This window comes from Rattus norvegicus, chromosome X (genome assembly GCF_036323735.1).
Source record: "Rattus norvegicus strain BN/NHsdMcwi chromosome X, GRCr8, whole genome shotgun sequence".
Classification (NCBI taxonomy): Eukaryota; Metazoa; Chordata; class Mammalia; order Rodentia; family Muridae; genus Rattus; species Rattus norvegicus.
Window position 1 is genome coordinate 4,114,430 of NC_086039.1, and position 20,425 is coordinate 4,134,854.

General features: G+C 42.5%; 2 protein-coding genes and 1 pseudogene across 5 annotated transcripts in view; 2 read left to right on the forward strand and 1 right to left on the reverse strand.

Annotated features, from left to right (window-relative positions):
* The window catches only part of Rbm10 (RNA binding motif protein 10), a 32,147-nt gene extending 20,516 nt beyond the window's left edge, over positions 1–11,631 (reverse strand). For 2 of the 4 annotated variants that reach the window (XM_063280282.1, XM_063280281.1), the window contains exon 1: positions 9,293–9,433. In XM_063280282.1, the coding sequence (XP_063136352.1) occupies positions 9,293–9,309 (17 nt within the window). In that variant the 5' untranslated portion in view covers positions 9,310–9,433. Of the gene's footprint in view, positions 1–9,292; positions 9,434–11,392 lie in introns of those variants that run through there. The other 2 variants (NM_152861.5, NM_001414396.1) reach the window with 2 other exon arrangements.
* Positions 11,632–11,887: 256 nt separating this feature from the next.
* Positions 11,888–14,146, forward strand: Ndufb11 (NADH:ubiquinone oxidoreductase subunit B11). Its single transcript, NM_001106756.1, has 3 exons — positions 11,888–12,382; positions 13,625–13,755; positions 13,924–14,146. Exons 1-3 carry the CDS (start codon positions 12,182–12,184, stop codon positions 14,045–14,047), a joined length of 456 nt encoding a protein of 151 aa, NP_001100226.1. The 5' UTR covers positions 11,888–12,181; the 3' UTR covers positions 14,048–14,146.
* Positions 14,147–15,655: 1,509 nt separating this feature from the next.
* LOC120099502 (U2 spliceosomal RNA) lies at positions 15,656–15,833 on the forward strand (annotated as a pseudogene).
* The last annotated feature ends 4,592 nt before the right edge of the window (positions 15,834–20,425 follow it).

A 20,425-nucleotide genomic window follows, 5' to 3' on the forward strand; every position in this document is an offset into this window, starting at 1 on the left:
TTTGAGGCCATGCTGGGCTACAAACCCTATCTCAAAAAGAAATTTCTATTTTTTCTTTCCTCCATACTTAGAGGAGAGTCATTAAAAACACCTCACACTCAAGAGAAGAATTAAGATGTTTCCTGGTGAGAAATATCTATGTATCTATCTTATTTGGAATGTTCCTACATGCCCCCCCCCCCAATTCCATTGTTTGCCTTCTTTTGAGAAAGGGTCTTACTATGCAGCCCCAACTGACTTGGAATTCACTATGCCAACCAGGCTGGCCTCAAACTCAGAGATTTACCTACCTGCCTCCTAAGTGCTAGAATTAAAGGTATATGCCACCATGCCTGGCTTTCTTTAAGGAAGATCTGTGGCAGAACCTTTTGCTAATATAATACTTTGTGGCTTTTTTAAAAAATAATTTCATACATACATCCAATGCATTTTGATCACATTCATTCCCTACTTCTAATTCCTCCCAGATCCACACAACCCCCAATTTCATGTCCTCTTTTTTGTTGTTTAAATAGCCCACTGATTCTAATTTGTACTGCCTATATATTTATAGGTGTGGGGTCCTCCACTGAAGAGTGGTTAGCCTATCAGAAGCCATACCTTTATAGAAAATAGACTCTCCATTTCCAAGAAGCCATTAACTGTTAATAGTTCCTAGGCTAGCTCAAAGCCAGGACATTTTTAACACAGGATTTTAAAAAGTCTGTGTTTGCCAGGTGGTGGTGGTGGAGGAATACACCTTTAATCCTAGCATTTAGAAGACAGATCTCTCTGCATACAGGACACACACACACACACACACACACACACACACACACACACACACACACAAAGAAACAACAATAAAATGAAGTCTCCCATGGCAAAGAGACCAAATCCTTGTGTGATGGTTTGTGTATGCTCAGGCCAGGGAGTGGCACTATTAGGAGGTATGGTCTTGTTGGAGTAAGTGTGTCACTGTGGGTGTGGGCTTTAATAACCTAGCCGCCTGGAAGTCAGTATTCTGCTGGCAGCCTTCAGGTGAAGATGTAGAACTGTCAGTTCCTCCGGCATCATGGATGCCTGGATGCTGCCATGCTCCCGCCTTGATGATACTGGACTGAACCTCTGAACCTGTAAGCCAGCCTCAGTTAAATGTTGTCCTTTTTAAGAGTTGCCTTGGGGGGCTGGGGATTTAGCTCAGTGGTAGAGCGCTTACCTAGGAATCACAAGGCCCTGGGTTCGGTCCCCAGCTCCGAAAAAAAGAACCAAAAAAAAAAAAAAAAAAAAAAAAAAAAGAGTTGCCTTGGTCATGGTGTCTCTTCATAGCACCTAAGACACCTTGAGAGTTAAAGAAATGGCTGAGCAGTTAATAGCACTTGCTACTCTTTCAGAGGACCTAGGATCTACTTCTAGTACTACATGAATGGTCATAATCATTTGTAACTCCAGGGTACCTTATGCCCACTTCTAGCCTCTGCAGGTACCAGGCACATACATGGTACTGTTAAATAAAATCATATATTTAAACACATTAACTGTTTTTGAAAAAGAGACCAAACCCAGAAGTTGTAAAATGAAAAACAAAACAGCACAACAACAAACCCCAATGGGTCTGTATGACTTTGTCAAAGTTAAATAGCTAACATGTAAACAGAAATAAACTTGGAAACAGGCATGTGATGAGTTAGTGACAAATGACAGAACCTAGTTGATAGAGAGGTATTGACAGTAAAATTCTTACAATTTGTTATATGCTTACATTTTCATAATAAAATACTGAAAGAACAAAGAATCAGCTGGGCATGGTGCATGTCTATGATGTGTTTGTGTACTGAAGGAAAGAGCTCAGTCAATAAAGTGCTTGCTGAATAAGCATAAGGACCTGTGTTTGATGTCCGACACGAATATAACAAAGCAGGCAGCTGAGGCAGACGCTCTAGACCTCATTGCTATCTGCTGGGTGTGGAGGCGGAGGCAGAGGCAGGCCTATCTGTGAGTTGAGCCCAACCTGGTCTACATAGTGAATCCCAAGACAGCCAGAGCTATGTGGAGAGAGGCTCTGCCTCAACAAATGAACAAACCAATCAACCAACCTACAATAATCAACCGCCAACAACAAAAAAAGTAAAGGTACTTGCCACCAAGCTGGACAACCTGAGTTCAATCTCCAGAACTCATATAGTAGGAGAGAACAGACTCCCGAAAGTTGTTTCTGGACCTCCACCTATATGTCATGACATATGCACACATGTGTGCACCCCCCACACACAAATATTAAGAAGAAAAAGTAGGAGGTTCCTGAGAAACAATGTTCAAAGTTGACCACTAGCTTACACATGCACACATATGTATCTGCACATCAACTGCACATGTACACATATAAGCATGCATCAAAGGCTGGAGCATAGCCAGTAGAAGAGCTCTCTGGGTTCTCTCTCCAGAACTGCAAAAAAAACAAGGACCATAGACGCCTTCGAAAGTAAGTTCTACTAAGTTTTAAGGTTAGAATAATTAAAAAATAATAATTTATTTTATGTACATTAGTATTTTGTTTGCATTCATGTCTGGGTGAGGATATCAGATTCTAGACAGTTGTGAGCGATCATGTGGGTGGGTGGGTACTGGGAATTGAACCCTGATCCTCCTGGAGAGCAGCTAGTGCTCTCAAACACTGAGCCATCTCTCCAGCTCTGTAACTTTTTTTTAAAAGACAAGATCTTGACTAGGGCTGGCCTAGAACTTGCTATGTACACCAGGCTGGCCTTAAACCCAGAGATCTGCCTGCCTCTATCTCAGAAATGCTAGGATTAAAGGCATGCACTACCACAACAGTAACTTTTCTACAAGTTTCTCCAAAAACAGCAAAGGCTATCTAATACCATGAGGCCACCTTGATCCAATGGTAAATACAACACAGATACAAATAACTAAACTAATACAATTACTAATTTAGCAGTTTTAAAATAAGATGCTGGTGAGGACTTGGAGAACAGGAAGATTGTGGCTGGGAATGTAAATTAGTCCAGCTACAATGTAACTCTGTATGGAGGCTCCTCACAAAACTAAAAATACATCTCTCCTGAGGTCCAGCTTTATCAATGTTGTCTATTTATCTGAAGGACTGTAAGCCAACAAATCACAGAGACACTTACACACCAATGTTTATTGCGGACCATTCACAACAGGTAACTTATGAAACCAACTTAGGTGTCCAACAACAAAGGAATGGGTAAGGAAATTGTACTATATAAACATAATGACAATTTTTCCAGCCACAAAGAATGAAATTAGACTCTTTTTAAAAAAATGGATGCAGCTGGGTATAGTCATATTAAGTGAATCAAGCCAATTTCAGAATAATAGACATCATACTTTCTCTGTGGTTTTTATATTTTATATAGATACATAAAATCATATATTTAAAAAGAAAGTAGAAGCAAAATTGTCTAAGGAAATAAGATAGACTAATACAAAAGGTGAAAGGGGGGAGGGCAGAGAACATGCACAACATATATTATATGCCTGTATTTAAATGCCCTTATGTAACATTACCATGAACAATGAATACATTGTTCATTTTTTAAGAATTAAAAAAAACCAGGCCAGGTGAGCATTCTGGAGACAGAGTTGGGTGGATATTTGTGAGTTCCAAGGATAGCCAGAGTTAAAAAAGAGAGACCTTGTCTCAAAAAAATACTAGGTAGAAGGTATGTATAGGCTGGGGGGAGGAGCAGGGAATGACATGGCCGTTGCATTTTTTTAACTCACAGCTGTGATCATCTGAGCAACATTCCCTTATGATTGGGCCCACCACACCCTGTTTACAGGAGTGGAGGTACTCATGAGTCCCCATCCCTCCATGAAGGTTATAGGCAGTTAATAGTTGATGGTGGGAAAGGTATTCTTCAGTGGTATAGTTACTGGTAAGGTGCCAATGCCTCTGTAAACAACCGTAATGAAAATTACTGGGGGGGGGGGGGGGGGGGACACAGGATGGTTCAGAGGGTGAAGGCACTTATTCCCAAGGAAAGAACTGAGTCTCCACACAATTATGCCCCCCGCAAAATAAATAGATGTACATTTCTAAATATGTGAAAATAGAAGACAGTACAGTTGAGAAAAGGCAGGAGATTAGCAAGAATAGAGTAGGAAGGGAACAAGAAGAGTGAATATGAAATATGAACGTACACAAAGCCTATTGTTACATAAAATATATGCTAATAAACATTAAAAAGATGGAAGACAAACAGTGAATAATTCAGATTAAAGAAGACTGAAAATACATATTAGCTCAATGTACTGCACAATTCTATTTAGTTGGTTCTCTGAGACAGGTCTAACAACATAGCCCAAACTGTTCTCAAACTCAGGATCCGCCTGCCTCAGCGTCTAGACAGTAGGGTAATAGGATTCATCACTTTAAGCCCAAAATTTTCTTGATTTATTAAAAGCTCTATTTCAAATATTCCTGTATGAATCATAGTCAATAGAGAAATTCTGACTGGGCAGGGTGACACATACCTTTTATTCTAGCACTTGAGAAACAAAGGCAGGCAGATTATTATGTGTTCAAGGCCAGCCTGGCCTATGTAGTTTCAGAGCATTGCCAAGGACTATATAGTGAGACCTTGTCTTAATTTTTTTAAAAAAGCAAAGAAAAGGAAAAAAAGGGAAAAAATAGAGGCATTTGAACATGTCCCTTTAAGACTATGGACAATGGTCTATTTACTGAATTTGACACCTACTACTCTCATCTCTCTTCCCTGCTTCCCCTCCACATTTTACTGGTGATAGAACCCAGGGCCTTCCTTGTACATGCTAAGCAAACATTCTATCTCTGAGTTACACCCAGTCAGCCCTCAGTATTCATTTGCCTTGTTCTGTTTTATAGGAAGCAGGGTCTTCAGCAGGCTTGGAAGTCACTATGTAGTAATTTGAACACCTATTCATCCTGTTTTCACCTCCTGAGTGCTTGTATTACAGGCCATGCACTACTATACCTAATACCCTTTATTATAAAAATCTCATGCGTGAGCCACATGTAGTGGCATATATAGTGGCCAGCACTCAGGAAGCAGAGGCAGGCAAGATCTGAGTTTAAGGTGAGTCAGCTCTACAAAGTGAGTTCCAGGACAGCCAGGTCTATTATACTGAGAAAGTCTATCTCAAAAAAACAAAACAAAACAAAAAACAAAACAAAACCAAAAAAACCCCCCAAAAAACAAAACAAAACCAAAAACCCATGTGTATATGGCTTTAGAGATGGCTCTGTCAGTAAAGCTCTTGCCTCTAAAACATAAGGACCCTTCAGGTCCCCAGAATCCAGATAAAATGTCAGGTGTAGTAGTGTGTGCTCGTAATCCAGTAGTGGCAAGCCTAGAGGAGAAAGGTGGATCCCTGGAGCTCAGTGGCTAACTAAGCTTGCCTACTTGCTTCCAGGTTCATGAGAGACTTTATCTCAAACCAAAGGTGGAAAGTACTCAAGTATGGTACTTAAGGCTGTCCTCTGACCTCTAAATATGTATATACACATGCACAGCCCCTCACACATATACACATAGGCTGACATGGGTACAAACATATATACTCACACATAAATACATACATGCATACATACATAAAAATAAAAATAAAATCACTTATGGTTGGAGAGATGGCTCTGAAGTAAAGAGCACTTACTGAACATGGATGCTGGGAACTGAAAGAGCATCAAGTGCCCTTAAAAGTTAAGCCATCTGTCTTTCCAGTTTCCTAGGGAATTGCACAGAGTAGGATATTAAACAGATTTTTATGCCATTTCGGTTTGTTTCATTACAGTTCTAAGAAAAAGACGTTTATAAACTTACAAAGATGACAATTTTCCCCCTCACCAAATAAAGAAATTTCATATAATCTCGATCAAAACCTTGTTTTGAGAGACTTCTTTTTCGTTATTTGGAATGTTGGAGATAAAACCTAGGGCTCACACATACTAAGCAAACTCTTTCCCACCAAGCCCCTTGATGAATTTTTACATGTAATTAATCTCCGTAAATGGTTACATCAACTTTAAAAAATAAGAACAAAGAGGGAGCTATTAAGATACTGTATTAATTCATAGTAATGAAAACAGTAAGGTTGTGGTATAACTAAGTAAAGGAGGGAAATTGAGCAAGAATGAACTACTACTTCAGCAAACTGCCCACTATGTGAAGGAAAAAGATCTAAAACATATCTTACACCATATTCAAAACTGGACTCTAAGTGAACTAAATAAAGATGTGAATGTGATTCGGGATAGGAAAAAGAAAAGATTTGGAAAAACACAAATACAGGAAGAGCTGGCCATGGAGGCAAATGCCTTTAATCTCTGCACAGGTGGAAGCCTGTGAGTTCAAGGTCAGCCCAGTCTACATAAGGAGTTCCTGTACAATCAGATTATCTCAAAAAAAAAAAGGCAAGGAAATTAAGGACTTGTTTAAAACAGGCTGAAGCAGGAAAATTGCCACAAGACTATGGGCTATGCTAAGTTTCAGGCTAGCATGAATTATAATGTGAGATCCTGTCTCAACAATAACAAAAAGAACATTATCTATCTTTGGTAGTCACACACTATTAAGTAAAACATAACAGACATAGCTCATGGTGCCCTTGGCAACAGTTCAGAGATGAAACATTAATATTCAAATGGCAATAAAGACACCCAAAATATGCAGTGTGGAGTTCAGGAAACAAAAGAAAGACTGTAGCACTATGCTGTTTATGAGAACTGAAAACAGATACTTGAGACAACACTATTTAAAAGGATACAAATTATGCACAACAGAGCTGCTGCCTACAGAGGTGGGAATTGAGAATAAATGGAAAAAAATAAACCTGGTAATGGGAGGCCTTGGGATGACCTGTGGTAAGACATTTGTAGAACTGGAAAATGTGATTAACTTAAATAAACCTATTCATTTATCATTTAAAAACAAACAAAAACAACTCAAAAAATACAAACAAAAACCAATTATCTTTATTTGGCAACAACTACTTGGAGCTCAATCACATATTACTTGTAGTGATTATCTTCTACAATCAAATCAATCTTTCCATTGAGTATATATCCAGTCACCAAATGCCTTTCAAAAGACAGTTAAAAGGTCAATGCCAGCCATGGTAGCATATGTTAGTACCATACCTGGAAGGCTGAGATGGGCTAGGGGACTTGCAATGAGTTCTAGGCTGATATAGACTACATAGTGGAACCTGATCTCAAAAATAAGTAAATATGGTTGGAGAGATGGCTCATCAGTTAAGAATACTTGACTGCTCTTTTAGAGAACAGGTTTGATTTCCAGCACCTACATGGTGGCTCACTCAAAACTTCAGTTCAAGGGGATCCAATGGTAGGCACCAGTAACATGTGTGATACAAAGATATTTATACAGCCAAATACACATAAAATAAATAAGTAAAATGGCATTTATAAGCTGGGTCTAGTGGTATAGACAGGCCTGTAAACCTAGATACTCAAGAGACTGACATAGGACAGTTGCAAGGTCATGTCTGCAAATCTGGTCTGGGCTACAGATTGAGTACAAGGACAACCTGAAAAATTTAGTCTATCTCAGAATAAAATGTAAAGGTATAAAATATCACAGCATTTTCTTACAAGTGCTTACTCAGCATTTGCTGAGTAGTGAAAGGCCGTAGGTTCAACTCCCGGTACCTTGCTCCTTGGGCCAACAAAGACATTTCTAAACCTGCTTTCTCTCTAATGTTTCATAACTTTATTGACTGTTTTTTCAAGATGAGATTTTAAGTAGCACAAGTTGACTTTGAATTCCTGATCTTCCTACCTCTACCTCCCAAGTGCTAGGATTAGGTACACACTACCATGTCCAGCAAATTTATTAAGAGGTTTCTGTAAGAGTTTGGTTTGCCTTCCTGGGTTTTCTTAAAATATGGTAGATAAGGGGTTGGGAAGGTCCTGGGTTCGGTCCCCAGCTCCAAAAAAAAAAAAAAAAAAAAAAAAAAAAAGGAAAAAAAATATGGTAGATAAGTCACTTACTTCAGAATCCCTTGGGGCAGGAATCTACTATAATGCCAAAGGATTTTTTTTTTAAAGATTTATTTATTTATTATATATAAGTACACTGTAGCTGTCTTCAGATACACCAGAAGAGGGAATCGGATCTCTTTACAGATGGTTGTGAGCCACCATGTGGTTGCTAGGAATTGAACTCATGACCTCTGAAAGAGCAGTCGGGTGCTCTTAACCGCTGAGCCATCTCTCCAGCCCATGCCAAAGGATCTTATACTTATGCCCAATCTCTAAATTTTACCAAGTGTGCTAAATGGTTTTTTTTTTGTATTAGTGCTGTAGAGCCAAACTATATGTGCCATGAGATGTCACAACCTGTTTCCTAGCTACTCAGGAAGATGAAATAGAGCTTGAGTCCAGGATTTTGAGACCAACTTAGATAACAGAACAAGATACATCTCAAAACAAAAACAAAGCACTCTGTATGAACTGGATGTGGTGGAACACACCTGTCACCCCAGCTCTTAGGAAGCTGAGGCAGCAGAAGCACAAGTTGTCCAGTATCCACTATAAAGACAAACTGTCTCAAGACAAAAACAGGCCTGGAAGATGCCTCAATCAGTAAACTGCTTGTGGTATATGAGGGCACGAGTTTGATTACCCAGGACCCATATAAAAACACCAGGTGTGGCACATAACTGTTATCCCAGTGCTGAGGAGGTAGAGAAAAGAGGTTCCCTCAGGCTTGCTAGCCAGCCAGTATCTCACTAAGTCTTGTGAGCTCTGGGCTCAATGAAAGTCCCATTCTCAAAAATAAGGTGGAGGAGCAAATGAGGTAGACATCTGGCACCACTCTCTGGCCTCCATACCCATCCTAAGAAAAAACCCACCCTCACATCCAGTCGTGGTACTCATCAGGCTGTTTGGTAATCATCTGTAAACTATGTGGTCTTCTATGTAACACTATACATAGCAAGACAGTCTCTTACAGGGGAGACCTACAGTCATTATGTCTCATTCACCTCTCAGAGCACAGATACACATGTGTTGAAGAGAGTCCATTTCTTTGCTGTGTTATTTCTTCTGACTAGAAGGGCCCTTCAACATCCTAGCCCGTTATTCTTTTTTTTATACTTTTTTTCTATTTTTCAGAGCTGGGGACTGAACCCAGGGCCTTGCACTTGCTAGGCAAGCGCTCTACCACTGAGCTAAATCCCCAACCCCAGCCCTTCAACATCCTAATCAGCGATCACATGGGGATGTACCTATAGTGTTTGGGAGGGGAGGGAGGGGATAACTCACCGTCTTTCATACTCCATGTCCTGATAGGATCTTTAGGAGCTACTGGAGCCCCTCCTCAGTAGCTGGCTCCTTTCACTTCTCAGCCTCCCCTGCTGCTGTCAGCATGATCTGTCAGTCTGGGTGATACCTCCTGCAGAGACTCTGCAGAGAATGGAAGAAAGGGGTTCAGGCAGATGGAGCAAAGAGGGTCTCCTTGAGGAGATGGTCATTGCCAAGATTCCCTATTGTCCTATAGCCCAGGGACATTGTTTTTTTTTTTTCCCACTTCCTTGTGCTCCTGTGCAGCAGTTCAGGAAGACAACCCCCTACTTGGCTCTCTCCCTTCCTTTCCCCATAAGCTCGAGACAAGACTCCACTATCCTAGAAAACAGCAAAACCCTCATCAAACAAAGATATAGAGATTTGGTGGAACCACTGGCTGTACTACCCAGGCGTTGCATTCTTAGATCGGGAGACACATGTAGGCCCATGGTTGGTTGCTGGGAAGGGAAGGCCAAGTGCTGAATGATTTGCCTAGACTAGGCACATTAGTCAAAGAAATGAGATGTTCACAAAAATTGGATGGGGTATAATTGAGGGGTAGGACACTTGCTCAGCATGTTTAAGGTCTTGAAGTCCCATCCCCAGCATCATAAAAACAACTAGCAAAACACCAAAAGACAAAACAGTAGCAAAAGATTTCACAACAGAAGAAATCCCAGACCCCTTCCCATGGGTCAAAGTAGTATTTCAACTTCACAACGAGAGACCAATTATACCCTTGACAAGGCAGTCAGAAATCCTGAAAGGCTTTTTTTTGGGGGGGGGGGTGCTAACTTGGCAACAAGACAGCTGCCACCACCCTGGGGTTTTGGCCAACACAGCTCTGGTCCTCAACACAGCAAGTAGTTCAGCCCTAATGTGTAGCCACTTCCCCAGGTGGATCTCTCCCCAGGGATCTTAGGCTAAGGTTTCCAGAGGCAAAAGGGGCCTCTTTCCCAAGTGGTTCCAAAACATCTTCTTCTACTATGTGAAAGCAAGCTACTACTTCATCCAACTTTTGGTACTGCCATGAGAATTACAAGACCTGAGAGTGATATGACTCAACCAGGGATCAGAATTATCCTTGAATCTTTAGCTGTCACCTATCGTACAGGAACCACATAGGTAACCACCCAATGGGTAACTTGCCCAATGGTAGGTTGCCACCCCACCTTTCCTCTCCTTTCCTCTAAGTACACAGGTACCTATTTTCTCTTCCACCTCAAGCCACTGGACCAGGTAACTTCTCCCAGATGGGGAAAAGAATCGCAACGAGGAACCCCAGGGGCTGAGAATCTAACACAAAATGCTCAATGGCAAAAGAATGTGTCCAACATTGTTGCACAGCACAGAAAAGAAACAAAGTTACAGACGAGTCTCCAAGTAACCAAGGGCCAAGATCACAGGATACCTTTAAGAAACACAATTAAACGGATTTCCCTTTTAACATGAACGTCAGTGTCACAGATACAACTCCCAAAAGAAGAAAGAAAAGCCGGATATATATTCTCTGAACCCTTGCCCCAAACTAACTAGGTTGGGGTCGATCAGTAACAAGACTGCTTCCTGATAAGTATCAGAAGTCAGATACAGACCCCAAGGATAAAAAAACATAGTCACTTTCTTTCTCCGCGCTCGCCACCCTCATCCCCACCACATAAATGAATAGAGGCCGCAGTCAGAGTGGATAGTTAAGCAACACAAGGCAGTCAGCACACCTCGGCTCTAAGAACACCTCCGCAAAGTCGCAAACATGCGCGTTCCAAAAGATAAAAGTTCGGTGGACAAATACAGTTTAAGTCACAGTACTCCACTCCCATCTGTCCCTCCCTTCCCCCAACCCGCGTGCACCCATCCCGCGTTCCAATCGCGCACGCGCTTTTGCTTTCATAAGAAAAAGCTGGGGTGTGTGTGTGTGGGGGGGGACCATACCCCTCTCAGGTGCAGGCATCCCTCAGCTCTGTGCGAACTCCGAGCGTGCAGTCCGTCCCCGCGCCTCTTCTATGAACACCTGCCCCCTCCCTCTCCCACGCGCCCAGCTCCTTAACCTCTGTCCCCACGACCAGCAACGGCGCTCACCTTCTCGGCCCGGGCTGTCAAGGGAGGGCTCCCAGGCATCACCTCCGCCCGCCACTACCTCCTTCAGAACTGTTAGTTCGACGGGAGCCAATGCATGCAACTACCAAGTCCAAGACTGGAGGCAAAAGGGAGGACAGGGGGAAGGGAGACGCGCCCAACGCGTTGCCCTCCCAAGGAAACTCAGTGCCGCCTCCTCCCAGCCGGCCACAGTCACCAACACAAAATGGCGACGAGAAGAGAGCCGGCGCTCCGACCACCATCCACCTACTAAGGGAGCGCGCTCTGGCCGGCCTTGACGATTGGTTGCCGGCCACTATGGGCTGGCCCTGGCATTCTCTGATTGGCAAGCATATGCTACCTCCCCATTCCCCGTGAGAATGGCCCAGGAGTCCTGAAAAAAGAGTAGCTATTGGCTATCCCTATGAGGCCGCTTTTTAGAAGCTTGCTGTCCTTTGAAGTTGAAAGACAAGTAGAAGCTCCACCTCTTTCCCTACAGGGCGGTCTAGATGTCACCGCTTTCTTCTTATGAAGAAAATGAACAGACCTCTTAAAAACAAATTTCTTCCAGCCTAACAGAAACAATAAAGCTAATTCGATTGCGACGCGGCGTGGAAGGTAAAATAGAGTCCACACCTCGCCACACTCGAAAACAAACTTAAACCCGGGATCTATTTAGCGAGGTAAGGGCGGAGTGACAAAATTCGCGCTGGGATCAACCGCAGTTGCGCACTTCGTATTTCCGGCTCCCCACCCCGCCCCCACCCCCTGGACTCCTCAGTACAAGCGGTCATGGCGGCCCGGCTGTTAAGCTTGTATGCTCGCCGCCTGTCAGTAGCGGCGGCGATACGAGAGGTCCCGGCTGCCCGTGTTCGCTGGGAATCTTCCAGGGCTGTAATCGCCCCGTCCGGTGTGGAGAGAAAGCGGCAAAGAGAACCGACCATGGTATGGCAGGAGGACCCAGAACCCGAGGACGAAAACCTCTACGCGAAGGTGAGAGGGAGGGGGAAAACGGGATGCCTTAGGGGCCAATCTGGAACAGGGAAACTAGTGTCGAAGCGGACATTCTCCGGCTCGAGGCTTGCGCAGTGGACAAGATGTTCAAATATTCAGGAAATTTGCATAGCTTGTTTTCCTCCTTTATTTTGTTGTTTTTTGTTTTGACATTTTTGACCTAGGACTCGAAGCGGGATTTGCTTTATTTGTAGACAGAAATCACACTGAAAGTGGGCAGCACTCAAAGCATGCTAGAAACATTATAATTAGGGTAATACTAAAGTCTGAGGTGCCAGGTGTGCGGTGCCAGGCTGTGCTCGACACTTTGTATCAATTAACTCATCTAAATTCTAAAGTAGCACGATTTTGAAGTAGGCACTTTTACCTGTTTCAGAAGTAGACACTGTAACTGTTACAATAACGCGATGAGAATACTGAAACATAAGTTGCTACCCAAGATCACAGCTTGAGTAGGTAATGGAGCTGATATTTGAATTCAGAACTGAATTCTGTGCTTTATGAATAGCAGAGACTCTGGAGTCAGACAGACATCCTGGGTTGGAAATTATTCACTTGTATGACCTTGGACAAGTAGTTTAATCTTTTGGTGCCTCGGTTTCTTTGTAAAGTGAGAAAAATAGGACAGCTAAAAAAGATAATAGGAATTCTTCATATCATTAAATGAGTCAGAATGGTCACAGCAGCTCTTGTTACTTCAGAAATACTCAGAATTATAAGGTGTTTATTATTGCCATTTCCTCTCTACTGGGCATATTAGGAGGTTTGTGTATTTGAAAAGACCTAATATATAAGTACCTAACCTCTAGTTGAGGATCTTAAATGTATAGGGTGCTATAGATTAAGTGAACCCATAGGAAATTGCCAACATCCAAACATTTTTTAACCTTTATAAATAGCACTTTCTGGTGCAGCTTAACAGACAGGGCGAGTACTCCCAAACAAGTAGGTAAGGACAATTATTCATTTGAAAATAAAGTCAAAATCTTGGATGAGGAGATGGTGATGGATTCAGTGATGATTAGATTTGGAAGAAGAACTGTGTAGGCCTCGAAGCAGCAAATGTCAAAGCCCTGTGATGGGAAGGAACTTCATGTACCCTAAAAGTAGGGAAAGGACTTTAATGAGGGCTAAGAGATTGGTTAGGATTAGAGGGCAGATTAGAGACCAGGTCATTTTATAGAGCACAGGAACCCCTCACTGACCTCTCTTTTTCCTCAGAACCCAGACTTTCACGGTTATGACAGTGACCCTGTGGTGGACGTCTGGAATATGCGAGCTGTCTTCTTCTTTGGTTTTTCCATCGTCCTGGTTTTTGGTACCACCTTTGTGGCTTACCTGCCTGATTACAGGTATAGAGGTTTTCCAAGAAAGTTGAGAGGGCAGAGGCAGAGGTAGAGGTTGGAAGCATCTCTGATCAGAATCCTTGCCCTATACTGGTGGAGTATAGGGTGCTGAGCTGGGGAGCTGCTGTCTAGTGAGGTCCCTTCACATCACACCACACTTGTTGATGCTTCTAGGATGCAAGAGTGGGCCCGCCGGGAAGCTGAGAGACTTGTGAAATACCGAGAACTCAACGGCCTCCCCATCATGGAATCCAACTATTTTGATCCCAGCAAGATCCAGTTACCAGAAGATGACTGACGAAATACTGAGCAGGGCTTAAGAAGCATTACTTATTCGCCCCTCTCTGTTAATTTCCTGGTTCCTCAGAACACCTTATTAAAGTAATTGAAAATATGACTGGTTACTGTTGCTTTTGTTATTGAAGAGGATATGAGTGTGTGACAAGCTTTCAAGAGCCACTGCTGCCTCTCTTGTCTATTACTGTATATAACACTAAGGTATGGTGGCTTAATACTGTAGTCCATGACTCTGTGGATTGTATAGCAAGGGTATGTGGCTCCTCTTGAATCTCAGGTAATTGCTATTAGGTAGTAGCTAGGGCTAAAGTCATCAGAAGTGTTTCTGGTCTGTAGAGTCAAGGTTTGAATAAATGATGTCTGGCACTTCAGTCTTCAATACAGTAACCTGGGCTTCTTTTTTTTTTTTAACGTTTTTTAAATTTTTATTAGATTTACTTACATTTCAAAGGTCATTCCCCTTCCCGGTTTCCTGTCCATCAGTCCCCATTCCCTCCCCTCCCCCTCCCCCATACGGGTATTCCCCCTATATAACCCCTTATTGCCCCCCATATTCCCCTGCACTGGGGGTCCAACCTTGGCCGGACCAAGGGCTTCCCCTTCCACTGGTGCCCCAACAAGGCTATTCTCTGCTACATATGCAGTTGGAGCCCTGGGTCAGTCCATGTATATATTTCGGTAGTGGTTTAGTCCCTGGAAGCTCTGGTTGGTTGGCATTGTTGTTTTTATGGGGTTGCAAGTTCCTTCAACTCTTTCAGTCCTTCCTCTAATTCCCCCAAGGGTGTCCTGTTCTCAGTTCGGTGGTTTGCTGCTAGCATTGACCTCTGTATTGGACATGCTCTGGATGTGTGTCTCAGGAAAGATCTATATCCAGTCCCTTTCAACATGCATTTTTTATCTTCCTCAAACATAACTAGTTTTGGTGGCTGTATATATATGGGTCACATGTGGGTCAGGCTCTGAATGGCCATTCCTTGAGTCGCTGCTCTAAACTTTGCTTCCATATCCCCTACTATGGATATTTTCCCCCTTTTAAGAAGGAGTGGGAACATCTGCATTTTGGTCATCCTTTTTCTTTTTCATTTTTTCTTTATTAACTTGAGTATTTCTTATTTAAATTTCGAATGTTATTCCCTTTCCCGGTTTCTAGGCCAACATCCCCCTAACCCCTTCCCCTCCCCTTCTATATGGGTGTTCCCCTCCCCATCCTCCCCTCATTACCGCCCTCCCCCCAACAATCATGTTCACTGGGGGTTCAGTCTTAGCAGGACCAAGGGCTTCCCCTTTAACCTGGGCTTCTTTAAGCAGTGGTTCTCAACCTATCTAATGGTGAGACCTTTCAATATAGTTCCTTATTTTGTGGTGAACCCACAGCCATAAAATTATTTTTATTGCTACTTTATGACTTTTATCTTGTTACTATTATGAATCAATGTAATGTAAAAGGGGTTGCCAAAGGGGTCCCGACCCACAGATTGAGAACCACTCTCTTAGAAGTGTTCAGGGTTCTTCTGGATAGAGGATATAAAATTCTAGAGGGACAGGTGTTCAGATACATTCTATGCAAAGCAGTGCTCAGCATGCTGTGTGTTTGAATGTTTGGTTCACCAATACTTCTCAGCCTTTTGGCTAAGATAAAGTGCTGTATCTATCAGATAAAGATATCCTTTATCTGAGGAAAATATATTACATGATTTTTTTTTGGATCAGGGAGATGGAATAGCTTGCTCTGTCCACTCCATGCATGAATCTTGTATTACAGGACCACTAGGAATGGTGCCTTCATTGCAGAAGGGGGGCAGGCGGTTATGTTCATTCTTGTGTGACATCAATCTATGCCTTTCTGATTTATAGATCAAGAATGAATATCTTCCATTTTCCCAAGCCCTACTTCATCAAGCTCTCAGCCCTTGAGAGATTTTCACTCTAGCCAGACTTAAATCCTAAAATCTAGAAGTTACACTTCAACTAAATCCTAAAATCCATCCCTAGGCCCTTCTATTCTGGCTATAAAGATCACTTCCTCTTGCTCATTGCAGCCCAGCTATACTGCTTGTCTGCTTTGGGCAATTGAATTAAAATATAGAGTTGGAGAGCACAAGACTCTTGAGTTCAATACCCAGAACTCGGGTAAAAAAAAAACCTGAGCACGATGGCATACACTTATAATCTTAGTGATGGAGAGGTGGATTTCTGGTGCTCACAGGTCGGCCAGCCAGTCTAACCCAATTCATAACAGTGAGACACTGACAGCTCCTGAGGTTAACCTCTGACTTTCATATACACATTTGCACCCACAAACATGCACCCCCATAAGTCATAATATATATGCATATATATATAGACAGTGAACAATATCATCCACTATATCTTCCATGGCTTTTTAGCTATGAAAAGTTACTTAATCTACCTCTATGGCTCTAGCAATAAAAAAAAGAGAAAAGGCAAGTTCTCAGTGGACTGTCAGGTTGACAGTAACCATTTTGTTCTTGTCTACTACACTGGTTTGGTAGGGGAAGAGGGGAGAAAGAATATGGTCAAAGTACATGATGTGCTTGAAAGAAATGGACAAAACTCAATCATACAATGAAATATATATCCACTGAAAGGAAATGTCAAATCAAAAAAGTGTTACATATTCATTATGGGAAAAGCAATCTTCTTGTTCTCATGCTCAAAGTGCAGTTTTTCCCAGTAAACTTTTAAAAAGTATATGGACGTTTTACTGTATGTGTGTCTGTGTACCACATTCTTTTGTGAGTTACAGATGGTCATGAACTGAGAAAAATCACTACAGATATTGAAGCTTAAAAATTAAAGCTTCAGGGGTTGGGGATTTAGCTCAGTGGTAGAGCGCTTGCCTAGCAAGCGCAAGGCCCTGGGTTCGGTCCCCAGCTCCGAAGGAAAAAAAAAATGAAAGCTTCATTTTCTGAGCGTTCAGGGAGATGGCCAGTTAAATATCTGAACTGAGTCCCTGAAGGGAGACTTTATGACATTTTTATAGAAGGCAAATGCAAAAAGCAAGGGGGTTGGGGTGGGCTGTTACATTGAACAATCATATTTTGACACATGGGGTTAAGCAAGGAAGTTACCATTAATGACTGGGCTTTATCCTTATCCAGGTTATATGGTTTCAGGGTCCTTAAGTCAGCTTTTGCAGTCAGGTCCCCCCTTGAACTATAGTCTGGAATTTAGAGTGCTAAGGGAACAAAGAAGTGGGCAAGCAGCATACACAGTCAAGCAACATGCTCATGACTTGTGTGCCTTAGTTTAGATGATGGGATAGCAGCATCTTCACATCCATTACTGGTTAACACACAAACAGGAAACATCTGAAGAAGCAGGATAGGCATTGGGTTCTGGGGCCTGGGAACATGAGCTCAGTTTTGATCCTGCCAGCAAGGTGGAATTTGTTCCTGAGATAGCTGAATTAAAGAGACTAAACTCCTAACCTGGGGAAGTCAAACCTAGGTCCTCTAGAAGAGTAGCCAGTGCTTTTAACTCCTGATCCATCTCTCCAGCTCCAGCAAAATCTTTGTCAAGGCAGGTTTTCACTATGTAGCTCAGGCTGACCTTGAATTATGTGATCTTCTTGCCTCAGCCTCCTAAGTACTAGAATTACAGTGTGACACTATCCTGGCTCAGTAAAATTAAATAAGGAAATTTAATGTAGAGAAAAATGTATACAAAGCTAATTTTCTTTTCACAAATTAGATGTCCCTATGTGATTAGCTCTCAGATAAAGAAACAGAACATGAGGTTAACTTATTACTATTATTACTATCATCATCATCACCACCACCACCACCACCACCACCACCACCACCACCACCACCACCACCATCATCATCATCATCATCATGTGTGTATTGTGTATTTGTACAAGCCGGTGAGTGTGGACACATGAATGCATGTCATGGCCAGGATGTGGAAGCCAGAGGACAACTTTATAAAATTGATTCTCTCCTTTTACTGTGGCTTCCAGGCTTCAGATCACCACCAGGCTTACATGGCAAGTACTTTTGCTTGCTTAGCCACCTGCAGGTCTACTCTCCTGACTTCTAAAATATAGGCAACTCTGCCTGGCTCTGAACTTCCTATAAATAGGATTACTTTTTGTGATCACTGTCTTTCTTCAAAGCAGTGTTTGTGGGGTCTATTTATGTTGTTGCTACATATATTAGTCTCCTTTCCCTCATTCATATATTCTATTTCACTGTACAAAGAGATCATGTCCATGCAAATGTTACTGGCCATTTGGGTTAGCTTTTGTGTGTATGTGTTATGAGTAGTTCTATGCTGGAAATGGAGCCAAAGACCTTATATGCTAGGCAAATGCTATGCTTCAATGAACATGCTTCTTCTCCTTCTCCTTCTTCTCTTCTGATCCAAAAGGACTTGGTTTTGCTTTGTAATTTGTGTCAAATTGCTACATCTCAGTGTAGGTGGCCCTCCTCCCCAGGAAAAAATATTTGGGAATGGAGTCTTTTATGATGTTATGGCCTTCATAAAGCTTCAGGGAAAGCCCACACAGTTCTGAGACTTCGTAGGAATCCTACAAAGACCAGATTGTGGAGAGGAGGAAGCCCCGAGTGAGTGAAGTCCTGAGCATGTACTCTTGACATAGGCATGTCCTGTCCAGAACTCTGAGGCCAGTTGGTCCATGGCAAATTTGCAAAGCCATTACCTATATGGGCTTAGCTCAAGAGAGATAGCAAAGTTTTCCTGGGAGTCTGAGTATGAAGGTTTATGAATGGTTGATCAGTGTGTGCAAAAACTAGCAACTTGCACCTTCCTCTAGGAATTTTACAGCCTGAGAATGCTTGCCTACAGAGACCTCCTACTGAGACTAGCTAGTCCTTCCCCCTATGCTGTACCTGACACACTGTTTCCCATTGCAGTAGTTAGAGAGCCCCACTTTTTCCAACTTATTGTATGTATGTCTGTTCTTTCTTCATTCCCTCCAAGCCCCTAGCCAGGGTTCAGACCCAAGCCTTGCTCACCAAGGCAAACCAGGGTTGGTGAGAGGCAGTGACAAGAGAAGAATGGTCACACATTAGGAGGCTGGGAGCTGGGAAACTCCATTTGTGGGTCTGTTTAGCTTGTGAGTGCCATGCGTGTGATATTGAAGGAGGCATGAGATTTATCCCTGTTTTCCAAGTGCTCCTTGGCTAGACATGGTTTGATGTGGTCTGACTATTTCATAAGATGCTAGTGACTTGTGCCCTGAAACCTGAAGCTATAGGCAAAATGTTCCAGCAAACCAATGATTGCAGCAGAAGGACTCGAGGCTGCTTCTTGAAGATGCACACAGCCTAGAAGGCAGACCTCATGTAGTTACATCTTCGGGTCATTCAGGACTGCAAGACTGAATTTGAGGATCTCAAGGAGACTGTTGTTCATGTTGAAAAAGCTATCAGAATGGTTTGAGGGTAAAGAAGTAAAAGTGTTGGCTTTTGGACTTCTTCCAGATGACCTGGGTTCTATTTTTAGTACTCTCATGGTGGTACACAACTGTGTGCAACTCTAGTTTCAGGGGATCTGATGCCCTCTTTTTGGACTTTGTGGGCACCTAGGCCCAAATGTGGTGCACAGGTATTCATGTAGGAAAAACACCCATACACACAATAAAATAATTAAGAAAAATAAAAAGATTTGGCTTTGGCCAGCCTTTAGTGAGAAGGCAGAGGGTTCTTATAAGTTGGGGTGGTAGGAAGCTCAACCAGTGAAGGGCATGATGGTTAGTAGCTCCACTTTCAGTAACAAGGATCAGATCTCATTACTTGAGGGTAACTGCCAAGACTTAAAATCCTGTGAGGTTAGCAGATGGTCTGACCTCTACAGCCACCTATCCACCATATGATTCACTGCTAGCAGGACTGAGAACTCAGGGACTCAAGAGGGAAAACTGCTTCTTTAGCCTCTTGTCTTCCACAGTTTATTCAAAGCTAAACAGTATTTGGAAGCACTGAGTCTGGTCCTCCAGTTTAGATCTCTGTTCTCGGTTTGCTTCTGTCACTCCCCAACACAGTTGGCAATAATCCTGTGTTAGAGCTTCTAGTTCCTATTACTGTGAGAAAACATCATGATCACAAATGGACAATGTTCAGAAAGAGACTCAGAAAGAGTTCAGAATGGACAATGTTCAGAAAGAGGCTGGAACACTCAGTCTTTATCAAACTCTTCCCCTCAAGGCTCAAGTATATACTCAGAAGAGGAAGCAGAAAGACTATGAGAGCCAGCGGGGACGGAAGACTCCAAGGAAATAGTATCACACACAACAGGGTGATGCACATAGAACTCACAGAAACTGTGACAACACACAAGACCTGCAGAAGTTCAAACTAAATTAAATCCCAACAGGAAGGGTAAGTGGACA

Excerpts from the sequence above, each read along its gene's own strand:
- Ndufb11 (NM_001106756.1), top strand. The coding sequence starts at position 12,182 with ATGGCGGCCCGGCTGTTAAGCTTGTATGCTCGCCGCCTGTCAGTAGCG. Across the intron at positions 12,383-13,624 it reads ACGAAAACCTCTACGCGAAG|AACCCAGACTTTCACGGTTA; the intron begins GTGAGAGGGAGG and ends CTTTTTCCTCAG. Across the intron at positions 13,756-13,923 it reads GCTTACCTGCCTGATTACAG|GATGCAAGAGTGGGCCCGCC; the intron begins GTATAGAGGTTT and ends TGATGCTTCTAG.